This window comes from Labrus mixtus, chromosome 5, assembly GCF_963584025.1.
Source record: "Labrus mixtus chromosome 5, fLabMix1.1, whole genome shotgun sequence".
Lineage (NCBI taxonomy): Eukaryota > Metazoa > Chordata > Actinopteri > Labriformes > Labridae > Labrus > Labrus mixtus.
In genome coordinates this window covers 6,130,342-6,146,222 of record NC_083616.1, presented here as the reverse complement: position 1 = coordinate 6,146,222, position 15,881 = coordinate 6,130,342, and the positions used below count along the sequence as shown (strand labels likewise).

The 15,881-nt window shown below is 39.8% G+C and overlaps 1 protein-coding gene across 2 annotated transcripts in view; it reads left to right on the top strand.

The window, feature by feature from the left end:
• Positions 1-15,881, top strand: part of abca2 (ATP-binding cassette, sub-family A (ABC1), member 2) — a 76,878-nt gene that overhangs the window by 34,244 nt on the left and 26,753 nt on the right. For both annotated transcript variants that reach the window (XM_061037459.1, XM_061037458.1), the window contains exons 7-18: positions 990-1,166; positions 1,838-2,059; positions 2,596-3,014; positions 4,764-4,923; positions 5,916-6,044; positions 6,493-6,660; positions 7,814-7,910; positions 8,464-8,637; positions 11,050-11,152; positions 12,123-12,237; positions 13,280-13,470; positions 13,689-13,839. In XM_061037459.1, the coding sequence (XP_060893442.1) occupies positions 990-1,166; positions 1,838-2,059; positions 2,596-3,014; positions 4,764-4,923; positions 5,916-6,044; positions 6,493-6,660; positions 7,814-7,910; positions 8,464-8,637; positions 11,050-11,152; positions 12,123-12,237; positions 13,280-13,470; positions 13,689-13,839 (2,106 nt within the window). The remainder of the gene's footprint in view (positions 1-989; positions 1,167-1,837; positions 2,060-2,595; positions 3,015-4,763; positions 4,924-5,915; positions 6,045-6,492; positions 6,661-7,813; positions 7,911-8,463; positions 8,638-11,049; positions 11,153-12,122; positions 12,238-13,279; positions 13,471-13,688; positions 13,840-15,881) is intronic.

Here is a 15,881-nt window from a genome sequence, read left to right as displayed (position 1 = left end):
GTTTTGAGAATCCTTTTTTTAGACGACCTATTGTTCTCTCTTTAAAGTGGTTCTTGCTTCATGGTCAGTGTTTTACCTTTTTTCATGAACCATTTTAAATTGAAACGCGAATGATCATCCAGTCACACCGTAATTACAAGTCAGCCTTCAGTGCTGATTCCTTGTGCTATTCTTCTTTTTATAAAAAGCCTCTGATATAAGCAGAGATTAAGAGTACGATGTTAGTGCGTTGTTAGGGTTTATGTCATAAGCTGGTTCCAACATTAATGAAAAGCCCTCTGCCATGTAAGAGAAACATGTGTACGCTACATTATTAGAATCTAAAATACTATTTCAGGAACAAATGACTCATCTGGGTTTCTGTCATGTCATGTCATGTATTTTGAACATTAAAAACAATCATTTTAAGTACTGGCCATAGCTCTATGATATCTGAGCTCATTTTGCCATTGATACTGATGTATCATGTTTTCACACATGCACAAAACGTACACAAATTTGAATTTTTCCTGAGAGTACCCTAGTAACATTTCTGCAAGAAGCTGCTTAACACAGAGGGTAAATAGTCAGAAAAATTGACTGTAAATGAGCGGGCGAGGGTAATGTTGTTTATATCATTCCACTGGTGTGATCTTCATTCATGCAGTGAGGCTGCTTCATACTCTTTTCTGTTGTCCAGTATGTTCTAATCCATTCTTTCATTGATACTGGGAATACGGTCAGTTAAATATAAAGGCTACAAATAGTCATCTTAGTGTCTGACTAGTGTCTGATGTCGTTTCAGCCACCATCGTGAATTGCGCAGTGTCTTTTTTATTTATGTCTTTCCTCTTTCGACCTCTCCTCTGTGAGGTGATGTGTGAATAAGCAACTCCAACTCGAGAAGATTTCAGGGGCAGGCTGTCCTGAAATGTTCAGGAGTGCATTGTGCAGTGAAAGTGTTTTGCAATCCCTTAAACAGTAAAGTTTTCTTTGTCTCCTTCTCTTAGGAGCAGCTGCTGGGAGACGTTCACAGTCTGGATGGAGGGCTGATACACAAAGCGTTACGTGACCCAGCGAAAGCAGCCCACAGGAAGGCTCTGCTCAAACTCATGTCCCACGCTTTGGGCCTGCCAGAGGTCTCGGGAAACCAGAGAACTGACCCGCAGGGCCTGAAGGAGGTGGAGGTAAACCTGCTGATTCTCTGAGCCATGTTGAGCCTAGAGGAGCAGGACTGAGAGCTCATCTGGTTCTTCACAGACGTTCAGAGTCACACAGATTTGTTCAGCTCCTCTCCCCTTGACCGTACCCGGGGACCAGTAAGAGTTTGTAACAGAGCGTTTACTTAAACATGTTAAACATGAATAAATTAGATTATGCATACAACATGCCTGGTAGTCTGTCAGCGCCTGTCAGCATTTATTCAAAATGAGTTCCAAACCATACTGTTTCATTTCTATGTGAATACACTTCCTGGTTGAGGAGCGCCGGCAAAATAGAAGTGATTTGACAACTGAAGCCCTCTGTCATTGTTCTTGTTTTTTCAATAACCTTTATTAACACACTGCTGTTTATTTAACTACATAAAATAGGTGAAATAGATGTTTCTTAAATTATCGCGACCGCAATGCTCATCAATTAGCCTATTAATTGCATTTGCCATTATGTGTTAGCATCAAGCTAACAAACTAAGACGTAGGTCACGGTTCAGCTGTGAGCATCTATAGTATCATTTATTTTGTTTGCACTTTATCCATGTCTTTTGTTGAACAAATTAACTTATTGTTGTGATTAAAACGTTTTTAATTGACAGAAACTTGACAAATCAACATCATCGAATTCATTCTGTCGTCCACAGGAGGTCCTGCTGACTGGAGCCATGCTGGAGGTCCTCACCTGTGAGGGGGGCGGGGCCAGCGAGCTCGAAAAGATCCTGTTGGTGCCGGAGAAGCAGCGACCGGTGCTGCTGGACTATCGCAGCGCTGTGTGCAGCGGAGGGGAAGCTCAGAGGTCCGAGCGCTTCAGGCAGATGAGTCAAGAGCTAAGAGAGCAGATCAACATGCAGAGAGTCACCGAGAAGGTACAAAAACATCTGCTAGAGATTCACACCTAAGAAACTACCACTGACTGTATATCCATCTGTCTCTTTCCAATGTACAAAAGTGGATTTAAAACAACCCTGTGCAGGCTGGAGGAGCGGAAGAATTACCGCCACTTGGTGATACAAGCCTAATTTGTCCAATGAACTGTCAATCACGACACTGCAGATGGTCTTTTTTGCATCAAATAACTACTTAAAACTATTCAGAAAAATTACACTTGGACATTAATCAGCATTATAAGAAAAGAACCGTGATGACAGAACCCAGGTTAGACAGAAATTAATTTTGTGTTTGACCCCAGTGCCATCTGTTGACATTGAGGAGGTGGGATTTATAACTTATACTGTAGCCAGTCAGCAGGGGGAGCTCTACATATTTTGCCTTCAATTTGAGGCATCTGTTGTTTCGTCCATCTTACTATACAGTCAATAGAAACTATTTATTCATTCAATAAATCTAATCAACAACAGTGATTTCGGGGAACTTATTTTGTCCCTCCCCCTCGTCCCCTCAGCTCCACCTGGAGCAGCCCCGCGCTCTGGCTCCTCTATCTCAGTCCCACCTGAGGGTGCTGTTGAAGGACCTTGCAGACATAGAAAGACTCCTCAGAGACGTGGACCTGTTATCTGGCCTGGCACGCCTGCTGCCCAAAGGAGCCTGTGCTGGTCGAACTCCGGCCTCCCCCACTAACGTGACCTGGCACATGAACACCACTACCTGGGGCCCCAACACCACCGACACCCCCAGAGAGGAGGGGGAGGAGGGAGGAGCAGAGGGAGGAGGAGGAGGAGGGGGAGGAGGAGGAGGAGGAGGAGGAGGGGGAGGAGGAGGAGAAGGGAAAGGGAAGGAGGAAGCAGAGAATCCTCACTCTCAGTTTTCAGCATTTGTGCAGCTGTGGGCCGGACTGCAGCCGATCCTGTGTGGGAACAACAGGTGAGACATAAACAAGACGATAGTTGTGTTTGTGTGCAGGAAGTGATCTGGTTTAAATTACTGTTTAACACAACTTAAGAATTTTTTTAATTCTTTCGAGACCATCCTCTCTCTTCATAATAATATTTCAACTGCTGAGATCTGCACGGTTGATAATGCAGATAATGCAATCAAATCAGCTCTGCTTGAGAGGCGTTGAGACCAAGCAGCAACCTCCGGTCTTGAAAACTGAAGCCAATGCAGAAGTGCAAAATCCTTCAAGTTTGTCGAGTGTCAGCTTGAGGCTGGTTCCAGGAACATCGGAAGTCGCTTACACACAACAGGCAAAAAAGCCGTTTTTACAGCATAAATGAACATGTTTACAACCAGGTACAAAAAACAAAATAGGTCTGATTAGTTATTATCGATGTAACAGTTCGGCTTAAAACTCGCCTCGGCTCCAGCTCTCAGCCTGTCGTTAGGTTGACTGAAAGTTAAGCTGAGACAGCATTTCCATCCCCCCCCCCCCCCCACAGATTTAGAGACTAATGCACACCGATATGAATTAAATAAAAATAACAATAAAATAATAAATAGGTGATTAAATAATAAGAGACATGATATAAAATGCAAAGCAGTCAAATTATAAATGAATACACAAAAAATGCTGATAAAATATAGTAAAATAGATGTAAAGAATATTCTAAACTACAGAATGATAAAAAGACAACATGTTCATAAAAGGTGGTATAAACAGATAATCATGATGATAAGAAATACATATACACAATGATATGCAAAACTTGAGCACTAAAATGTTAATTTCAAAGCAGAATAGGATAATGATAGTGATAATTAAAGAAGTTAATGATAAAAAGAGAGACTGAATAAAGGAGATTTTAGTCTCAGCTCCTCTCAGATCCTCCGAAGTCTCTTCCAAAGTCTCTGAGCGTGAGCAGCATCACCAAACATTTCTGTTCTACTCTGTGGAGGAGCTAAAAGAGAAGAACAGGATGATCTGAGGGGCCGACTGGGTTCATAAACTAAAACATCTCTGAAAGGTCGTCTGGTGCAAGGCCATGTAGTGCTCTATAAGTCAGTAAAGATTTTAGTTCAAGGTCTTTTTAGTGGTGTTTTAAAATGCAATTTCAAGACATAATGTTATATTAACAAAATGTATTCCTTACTTCTTCTACCATGCTCAATAAGAGCGAGGCATGAATGTGGGATTTAGCCAATAAAGACATATATTAATGACAGACTTTTTCACTAACGGTCTGTTAGTACAACAAAGCTCACGGCAAGACAAATTGTTTGTCTGATATTTACATGACAAAATCTACAAAAGGGTCCAATAGCACAAACACCAGAATATACATTCATTGACTGAAGTAGCTGAGGTGAGACAGCTAGCAGACAATTAGGAACTCCCACCTGTCACTCAAAGAGACCACACCTCCAATTCTACATGACTTTAAGCCTTAATAAAATGTGAGTTCTATAAAATTAGCTATAAAGACCAAAACTGTTTTTTGTACCAGGCTGTAAACATGTTTATTTCTGCTGCAAATTTTGACATGTTTAACATGGGGTTCTATAGGGATTGACTCACTGCAGGAGAAAGCCTCTAGTGGACACAAGAGGACCTGCAGTTATTTAAAATACATTTTAACAACTTGCGACTGATCATCATCTGCAGATCAAACACTGCAGCTCTGTGACTCAGCAGAAATGTTTTCTTCCCTCTAACATTTTATACTCGTGCTGCAGGATCATCGAGCCGGAGGCTTTGAAGCAGGGGAACATGAGCTCTCTGGGATTCACCAGCAAAGAACAAAGAAATCTGGGCCTACTGGTTCACTTGATGACTACAAATCCCAAGATCCTCTACTCCCCCATTGGCTCCCAGGTGGATAAAGTGATCCAGAAGGTGAGTTACTGTGACAGCTCTGTCATTAGTGTTCGGGTTGAGTTCACAGTATTTTTCTCTGACAGCGCAGAAAGTTTCTAAACTTGAATGAAGCTGCATTTGTCTTTTTACTTTTTAGTCCTAACAAACTGACATGGCATGTTGGAAATTAAATCCTTAAAATAAAGTCACACATGTTGATATTTTATTAACTGCTGTAATCAGTGGTTTCATTTACAGAACCAAACTAAAGGCAGAACCTGTCTCTAACTTTGGTGAAGTGAGACCTACAATTGTTTTTCCTCTCCAAAGATCATTCAGTTGGAGTTAATGTTTTTTTAGAGATGAATACTGAGATATAACAATGATATAAGACGCATCAAAGACTCTAGCTTGTATCGAGCCTCGAGGATGGACAGGTATTTGTTTTCTTGTTGGTAACAAATCCAGCGTACCAAATACCAAAACAAAAATGAATGAATCCCCAAACACTTACTGTGTGCACATCTAACACCTGAGACATCTTCTTCCGTGGCTCAGAGCTCCATTGTTGTGAAGAAAATACACAACAGTGAGCCACACTGTTGCACTGCGGGACTGCAGGATGTGTACTTTATTTTGTTTTTCTTGCATTATTTTTTACTGAAATTAATGGCTTGCTCGTGAAAAACCTGCACATGCAGTTTCAGTTACATTGATGGATGATGAATCCCAAATCAGAGACTCCCTGCATGAGTAACACTGAGCAAACTGGGGGAATGTTTTCATCATTTTTATTCTTTTATTTTAACATACTGGATTCACATGAACACCACCTGATTAGTTCAATCACAGGTCATCTCTATTAGCACTAACATGCTCAGATTATCTTTGTGTTAGCACAGACTGACTGCTGGCAGCAGCTCTGTAGTCCTGAATCTGAGCGAGTGGGCGGGAGACAGTGCGAGTGTTCATACAGAATCTACTCACAACAGAAAACATTAGTCAACTTTGTTTGTGCTCTTTGCATGCAGGCAAATGAGACGTTTGCATTCGTGGGGAACGTGACACACTACACCCACGTGTGGCTCAACATCTCCGCCCAGTTGCGGACGTTTCTGGAGGAAGGCTGGCTGCACAACCGTCTGGTGTGGCTGCAGCAGGTACGCACAAGACAACTTCTTTAAAAACGTCCTGAACTCCATTTTATTTTGTCCCACACGTCTTTTAATTTGACACAGGTGAAGTTTACATTATATAAAAGTTATGTGGTTATTTTCATAGCAGTAACACTCAGCATGGCCTCATTGATGATACCAAAGGATGCCTGACTGTGGAACCACAAAAATACACATTTCTTTATAATTAAGCTGTTGTAGTTTTGGTTGTGTTTTAGCTTCATGCTAACAATTAGCACATTTTCACAATGCAAACATGTTGCCTTTCAATAAGTCCACATTCATCTTGGCTCTACAGTTCTTCTGTTACAGGCTGTTTTATTTGATAGGGTAAGCCGATGAGAACATTTGCTTGAAGAAATGGCGCTTTAAAGGCGTTATTTGTTTGCATTGTAGCCCGTAACTGTGCACACGTTTCACCGTCTCTCTCCAGCTGTCCTCAGAGCTGCAGCAGAACCCTGAGCTGTTGAACGGCACCGACAGTGAGCTGATGCAGAGTCTGATGGAGGGAAACTACAGTCTCCCTAACACCTCCACCCTGCTGGAGCAGCTGGACACCATCGACAACGCGGCCTGTGGCTGGACGCGCTTCATGTCCAAGGTCAGTGTTTGTGAAGAACAACAGATATATGACAACTGATTTGTTTAAGGCAGAGCGTAAGTAAATGTTTTATGACAGTAACCAATAAAATAGCAGCTACCACTACACAGGAAGTGCCTTTTGTTGGTGTAGACTTTAAACCTGGCCCTCGCTAAAAGATTATAAAAAATCTTAAAAGATGTTGAAAACGTGAGGGACCTCACACATATGATGATCGATTAAACAGTTTAGTTCCTTTAGTTTGTGGAGAGCAATGATATGATCAAAACAGGACACCTCACACAAACAGATTCTTCATCAACAACCAGAGTCCTGACTATAAAAACCCTCGCCATCAAACAAGACTTTAGAGGAAACAAATCATGAATTGGACTTCTTTTTTACTGAAAATTAATTTTACAAACTGAAAACATTATTGATGAAGTCATGGAGACGGCGTGAACATGTTTCATGTTACAGTGCGAGCTTGGTTGTAAGTAAAAACTGATTTGCTTCGATCTTCTTCACTGGGCTTTTTATTTCGCTCACGTGCCGATCCCCAGATGTCCTCTGGGTTCAACTTCTCACAACAGGAGATCTGAATTGGAAATTCTTTGAAATGGAGAGGTCCAAAGTTCTTCTGAGCAGATCACATCACTCTTAACACACCTCCCACTGCAAGAAAAATCTGACAAGATCGTCTTTAGAACCATTAAAAAAACAGGACCATACCGACTTCTGTGGGAAGTGAGTAACCCGATAAAATAATAATACATTTAATTTGTATCTCACTTTTTATTAAAAAACAATTCTCAAAGATCTAGAGAGTCAAGAAAACATCATCATATCAGCCTTCTTGTAGTAGGTGTCTCCTGTATTATTTATTAAACATACAACATGTATCAGACTAAATGTGCCATGTAGGACAGACTTTGAATTCTGTTACTTTGCCGGCTTCATAACCAGGAAAAGCTCCTCAGCCTGAGATCTTTAGTCAAGTAAGTGATCATTCATAGTACGTGCTTATAAAGTTGGAATTGGCAAAAAGTCTTTGAACATCACAGATACTCTTGTGTTTCAGTGTGATGGATTAATCGTCATCAGCTTTACTGTTTCTTTCATGAATCCTTTTCTCCGGTTGAAAAACGTTCGTGTCTTTGCCTTGTGATCCCAGGTCAGCGTGGACGTCTTCAAAGGTTTTCCTGACGAGGACAGCATTGTTAACTACACCCTGAACCAGGCCTACCAGGACAACGTGTCTGTGTTTGCCAGTGAGTCGTCCCTCTGTGTCAGATTGAGATCTTTGGTTCCTCAGACCTGGCTCTTTCATTTCTCCCTCTCTCTTTTCAAATGTACGGTTTTAAACACACGCCTTTGCCTGTAGTGCACACAGGAGGCAACACTGATGCCACCGATAGCTCAACCTACCAGCCTCGGTGGCGGGTTAATAAACGTAGCGTATTAGAGCGTAATCTGTGACAGACATCAGCTCAGATTGAGTCCCCTACTCTTCAGCTTGTTTTGCTCTGACACTTTAAGAGCAGAGTCAGGCGGACCTACACCTCCTCCTCGTATCAGTGTTCACAATGAAAGTGAGTTAGTGTGCAATAATCAGGTAAACGTGTGTTCTCTCCTCAAAGTTTGATGTCAGCAAATAAAAGCAAAGGTGTACTTTCTTACTTGCAATGCGTCTCCTTTGATCTGTGTGGGGTATTTTTCAACCGATGACATGCTGGTCTTATTATTTTTTTGCAGTTTTTAATCTGTGGCTTGTCTTATCCAGCAGGCCCCTTCACACCTGATTTGTGTTTTCTTCCTCTTCAGGTGTGATTTTTCAGACTAACAACGACGGCTCGCTGCCGCCGCACGTCCTGTACAAGATCAGACAAAACTCCAGCTTCACTGAGAAGACCAATGAGATCAGACGGGCCTACTGGCGTCCAGGGCCCAACACCGGGGGGAAGTTCTACTTTCTGTATGGTTTCGTTTGGATCCAAGGTAAATACTCTCTGAGTGATTTATATTGATGAAACAGGTTTGAAGTAATTACAGGGTAACATATGGTGTGTTGAACTCCTTCCATTGTGCAACTCGTGCTTCCTGCAGATGACTGAGCCATAAATCAACACCCCGACATGACTCCTCAGGGAGCCAGACTGTGGTGTCAACGTCATTGTTTAGTATTTGTTTGACTAAGAAAAGGATTTATTCCGCTAAAGTGCTTACCACTGTGTGCTGTGAAGTGGGAGCACCTGTGAAGACGCCAATGCAAGCTGCAGCAGCAGCACTTTCTCACTGCAGGTCATCTTTTATTCAGGAAGCAGAGAGCAGGAAGCTGCTCATCACACAGAAAGTTGATCCACAAAGATTCATCCGAACAGACAGGACACGGTCTGACAGAGGCAATTTACAGCTGATATTAGATATGAGAAATAAACTGACAGGGCTGATTTACCGCCAGACGTTTATGTCAGCACACATTTTCTGACTGATTGTATTTGTTTAGTTATTCACATTTCTGGCTTCACTCCAACACTGTGAAAGCGAGACTTATGGTAGTTTTTTTTATTTAAATGCAAACACAACACTGTGTCAGGAAATACTTCCCCTCATGCTATGAATCGTAGACTGCTTATTAAGATGGACGGAGCAACATCCACCTGGGAGTGAAGCAAAAAGATTCAGAGCTCCCCCTACTGGCTTCCTGCTAGATAGGTCATAAAGCCCTCCTCCTTAATGATACTAGATGGGACATGGTTCAAACTGCAAAGTTAAAATTAACAGTTAGTTCATAACATGCTGATTCATGTACAAGTGTCCATGAGTAATTTGTTAAATTGAGTAATTTGATTTTAGAAAAAAGGCGGATGCATCATCATGATTGACAGCTTGGTTCACATATTACGCTCCTTAGAGCGTTCTCAACTAGATGATAACTTACAATAACAGTCAATACAATCATTTGACTTTCATAACCATGAGGGTCTGCTCCAAACCAACATAAGAATCTGTTCTACTGAGGACTGTACCCACCTGAAGGGTCTGTGACGTTTTATCAGAAAGTTCAAGTGTGATTCAGTCGGACAAAGTGGCAGGATGTAAGTAGCCCTGTTCCACCCGCCAGTTACCTTATTTTAGGAGAAACTTTAGTGATATTCAAAAATATACAAACAATCAGACATACTAGACATACCTACAAGGAAAATCATCAATTAATGAAAAATCAAAAACTAAGAGTTCCATTGACAGAATCATTTAGAAATAAGTAATGAATAAATCCAAATCATTTACATGGATTTTCTTGTTAGTTTGTTGCAATACAAATAAAAAGGTTGACAATAGCTGACTGTTTTTTTTATCTCTACATATAAAATAAGTGAAAACATTTTTAACTTCAATGGAAATCTTTTTGTTATTTTAACATCAAAAATGACAATTAAAGAACAAATTCATTTTGGTTTCAGGTTCAAGTTAAAGTATTTTGTTTATCACCATCAACAAATCTTAAGATGAACACATTCGTTTGATACATATTGTGCAGTATTTTCAGATGTAATTCCCTGATTTTGTTTTTGATAGGAAATTTAAAGGGAATAAGACAACCCTGTTCATACCAGCCTGCATCCTTCTGAGCATGTCTTGGCTCCAGATTACATCATAGACGCATGATGTCAGCACCTGTTATGGGTTTTATTCCGCTTCACTTTTGTACAACAGAATGAGACAGAGATGCGTTGTCCATATTAATATACAGACTGTGCTCTGAATAGTAACAACAGATACATCTCAGTTTTATTGTGAATCACTTTTTCTTCCTCAGAAGGTGATTCAAAATAAAATGTGTAACTCTTTGAATGGGCCCTTGATGATGTCATGAACCATCATGTAGGCTAATGTCTCCATTTAAGGGAAATGTGATCAAGCACCTAAGAAATTAAAGGGTTAATATCCAGTTCACAACAGAGGAGATGCACTGCCAAAACAAAAAATAGCTTAGAGGCAGAAGAATCAGAGAGAAATGTTATGACAACAACCAACAAAAGCCAAGCAGAAGTAAGCCAAACTGAAGGTTGAGATCAAGTCACACTTGGAGGACAAAGGAGGAAAAACAAGAAATATCATAAAATCTCAGACTGTTAGAGAGATAAAAGAACATTAAACCCACTGTGGCCTGTGTGTTCATTGACGATTCGCTAACTGTTTCTCGAGCTTGGATGAAATTGTGAGCCTGAAAATCAAGGGGAACATTATTATTTTTATACTCTTGCTGCTACAAACAATACTGGACAACTTTCTCAGCAACATCGACATTTCAGGAGACAGAAAAATTGAAGACACAAACTAAAAACCAAATGTTTTAATGACATGAGTTTTTCCCCACCTTTCTCTCTCTCTCTCTCCCTCCTGTAGATATGATAGAGCGAGCCATCATCAACACGTTCGTGGGGCATGACGTGGTGGAGCCTGGTAACTACGTTCAGATGTTCCCCTACCCGTGTTACACCAGAGACGAGTAAGAACCGCTTTAATTACAACAAGATGGACTCTTGAAGTTACAATTTCACCAGGTCCTTTTTGTCCAAAAGTTCAACATCATGGGGAGACTTCCAAAAAGTAAATGCTGTCCTCTCTGCCAGTCTCACTAGTTGATCTAGATAGCTACACATGCACAATGACCCAGACGTAGGAGACAAACAGAAACGGTGCAGAGGCTTGGGGGTTACATTTTTTTTTTGGCGATAAAAGGGAAATATGTTTTTGAGGATTATTTAATTCAAAAGTCAACTGAATTACAGATTATTTTGAATTGAAAAACTAAAGTGTGTGTGTACTCTAAAGTACTGCTGTGCAATCCGTTACCTCCAACACTGCACTTGACAAGCCATCAAAACAAAGCAGAGCTGTGTGACAGACAGCATGGCAGAAAGCATGAAGCTGTGATTAAAAATCCGGGTTGTGGGGCACCGGTAGCCTAGTGGTTAGTGTGCGTGCCCCATGTACAGAGGCTATAGTCCTCCAAGCGGATGGCCCCAGGTTTGAATCTGACCTGTGGCTCCTTTCTTGCATGTCATTCACCACTCTCAAGTCCTGATTTCTGACTCTATCTCCAAATAAAGGCATACCATGTCCCCCAAAAATAATGCAAGGTAAAAAAAAAGTCAGGGTAATTCCACCAAATATAGATTTCTAAATTCTTCTTAAGTTAAAAATTAGTTTTCTGTTGTGTAAAAAAGAATATGAACTTGTTGTCATTGCATTAACTATTCATTTTCTGCAAATAAAAAACATAACTGAGAACATTTCATTTGATAGAGATGTTGTACACAATAAAACAAACACAAAAAAATATTTTGTTTCAAACACAAAGCTATCAACAGAAGAGCCAGAGAACTGTTTGCAGTAGTCTTTTAATCTTGTTCAGTGCTGTATTAATGTTTGGTCTTTACCTGACACACTCTTCTGTTGTTGTTGTTGTTTTGCAGCTTCTTGTTTGTGATCGAGCACATGATGCCTCTGTGCATGGTGATCTCCTGGGTTTACTCAGTGGCCATGATGATTCAGCACATCGTGGCTGAGAAGGAGCACCGGCTAAAAGAGGTCAGACTGAAACATTGTGACTGTCTCCGGTCTGGGAGGGCGGGACATAAATAAATCAGCAGGACAATATGTCAGAACTATATTTCAGTTTTTAACGGGGATCTTGTCTTTAATTCACAAATCAAATGTGCAGACTAAAAAACAACAATAGACATGTAAAACAAGTATTGTGTGTCTTCCCATGCAGAGATGTCAGAAGTAATTCTAGACCCCATGATATTGTGTCCTTTATACTGATGCATTCAACATACCATTTAAAAACCCAAGAGCAGCCCTCACCGTCACCCACTGCATGTGATACAACATTTGCACCCATTCATTGTGTATTGCAAGCTGCTCAGAATGTGCTGGGATACATAACGACCGCTAAGTCCAGAAACATCAGGTCTCAACCGAAACATACCAAAACACCAAATACAGTCAGAGGACGGGCTCTCTGCAGACCCAGTCACCACCACACATGAATGGAGGCCCATTTGTGATGATTGAGCTGCATTACTTTTGTATAAGACCATATATTATTTTTTAGAAAAAAAGCTAAGACGATCTAGTTAAACACAATTTATCTGGCTGTAAATTAAAAAAATAATAATAATTACCAAAGGCTAAACTTATTGTTTGTTCAGTCTCTGTTATTTTCTGACAATAAATAAATCCTAAAATTACGCAAACTTTCTTTAAAGATGTATGTGTATATGTACGGTGGCTGGGAAGTGCAAATCATAATTACAAAATGTGAAACACTTTTACAAGCGTTGGGACAAATTTACAAGTGGAAGAACACTTTCACCAGTCCCCAAACAAATTTACAAACTACAGAATCTTGACAGAAAGGGAATGTACTAAATGCAGGAAGTGACCCGGAAGTGATTGAGTGAGGGTCATTTTGTTTGTTTTGGCATAAATGTAAATTTGTCTCAAATTTTTGTAAGTGTTTCACAATTTGTAATTTTGCTTTGCATTTCCCAGCCACCGTAGGATGTCAGATAACTCTGATCCATCATTCAGACACAGATATGTAACCGTGGTGACTCTTCCTCAGGTGATGAAGATGATGGGTCTGAACAACGCCGTCCACTGGGTGGCCTGGTTCATCACCGGCTTCGTCCAGCTGTCCATCTCTGTCACCGCTCTGACGGCCATCTTGAAGTACGGCCGCGTGCTGCTCCACAGCGACCCCTTCATCATCTGGCTCTTCCTCACCATCTACGCCGTGGCCACCATCATGTTCTGGTGCGATCTCAGAGGAAACCCCAAGTTTACCCCCATCAGAAGCCTGCTTATGTATCTCTTAAATTTAAAAAGATCCACTTCTGCAAATACTCATGTTGCAATAGCGATGACATTGAACATGAAAATATTGAATAGTCCTATTTTTATGTCATTAGTTTGACATTATTGACCACTAACTGATGAAGAAGCTCATGTAACTTCTGTTTTTTCTTCTTCAGTTTTTTGGTGTCAGTGATCTACTCTAAGGCCAAGCTGGCTTCAGCCTGCGGAGGTATCATCTACTTCCTCAGCTACGTCCCCTACATGTACGTGGCCATCAGGGAGGAGGTGGCACACGATAAGATCACAGCGTTTGAGAAGTGCATCGCGGTAAGGCTCGCTCTCTCTTTTCACACACCTTTTCTGTTTCACAACATCTGAGGTCTGTTTGGAACCAAATGATTGCTGATAATGAGAATCTGGAACTGAAAACATTTGAATACACGGAGCACAATTTACAAGACATGGAATACAATATCGACCCGGAAAATAACTTCTTCTTAAACATCAATGACGACTGCGGCTATTACACAGATGAACAGTACAATAAGACCATTAAGGCAGATCAGAAACTATCAATCATTCATTTTAACAGTAGAAGTCTGTATGCAAATTTTCACAACATTAAGGAATATTTACGTCAATTTGCACAACCATTTAACATAATTGCAATATCAGAAACTTGGATCAACCCTGAAAAGGCTGTGGACTTTGAATTAGATGGCTATGAACTGAACTACAAGAACAGAGAGAACAAGACTGGAGGAGGTGTGGCTGTGTATGTGGACAAAAACCTTAATTGCAAGGTGGTAGATGGAATGACAACTGCAATTTATTAAAATGTTTAACTGTTGAAATCTGCATGGAAAAAAAGTAAACGTAATTATTAGCTGTATTTATAGAGCACCGGGTTCCAATATTGATATATTCAAAGAATGGGTGGAAGAAATGTTCACAATATCTAATCAAAAGGTCATGTTCATCTGTGGGGATTTTAATATAGATCTGCTTAATCCCAATAACCACAAACCAACTGAAGACTTTATCAATACAATGTACAGTCTAAGCCTCTATCCAAAAATCACCAGACCCAGCAGGATTACATCTCACTCTGCCACATTGATTGACAACATATTTACAAATGTTATAGACAATAATACAATAAGTGGATTAATGATCAATGACATCAGTGACCATCTGCCAGTGTTTATAGTTTTCAATAACGACTACAAGAGGGAAAAACAGGAGAGTACAGTCAAGTACAGAAGAGTACGGACAGAAGAGTCAATGAACGCTTTAAAAAATGAATTAATAAATCAAAATTGGGAAATATTATATAAAGAAGAAAACATTGACAAAGCTTATGAAAAATTCTTAGGGGTATTTAAGTTGTTGTATGATAAACATTGTCCAATAAAATAAATCAAAATGAAATTTAAATGTTCAGATAGTCCATGGATAACTAAAGGATTACAAAATGCCTGCAAAAAGAAAAATACACTATATAAAGAATTCATAAAACTTAGAACCGAAGATGCAGAAAATAAATATAAGAAATATAAAAATAAGCTAACTAATATTATGAGAAATAGTAGGAAAGAACATTACAGCAAATTATTAGATAAAAATAAAAACAATAGTAAAGGCTTATGGAATATATTAAATAGTGTTATTGGAAATGGTTCTAGACAAGTTAAATATCCACATGACTTTATTGATAATGATATGACTATTGATAATATGGACGATGCAGTTAATGGCTTCAATAATTATTTTGTAAATGTTGGACCAATACTAGCTGAAAAAATCCCTGTTTCTGTGAGATCTGACGACAAGAATTATGATTTCATAGACATTAACCCAAAATCAATGTTTCTAACAGCAGTGGAAGAGAGTGAAATTATAGAGATTGTTCATAAATGTAAAAACAAAACTTCTACTGACTATAATGACATTGACATGAGAATAGTTAAACAGGTCATTCAGGGAATTGCAAAACCACTAACGCACATCTGTAACTTATCATTTAAAACTGGTAAATTCCCAAGAAAAATGAAAATTGCAAAAGTCATACCGCTGTACAAAACTGGAGACAGACACCACTTCACAAACTACAGGCCTGTTTCACTGCTTCCTCAATTTTCAAAAATCTTAGAAAAACTCTTTGCTGACAGACTAAACAAATTTATCAATAAACACAACTTACTAAGTGACAGCCAATATGGATTCAGACCCAACAGATCCACTTCATTAGCAGTCATTGAGCTAATTGAAAAAATCACAAATTCCCTGGACCAAAAGAATTATGCAGCTGGTGTTTTTATTGATCTCAAAAAAGCATTTGATACAATAAATCACGACAGATTAATTCA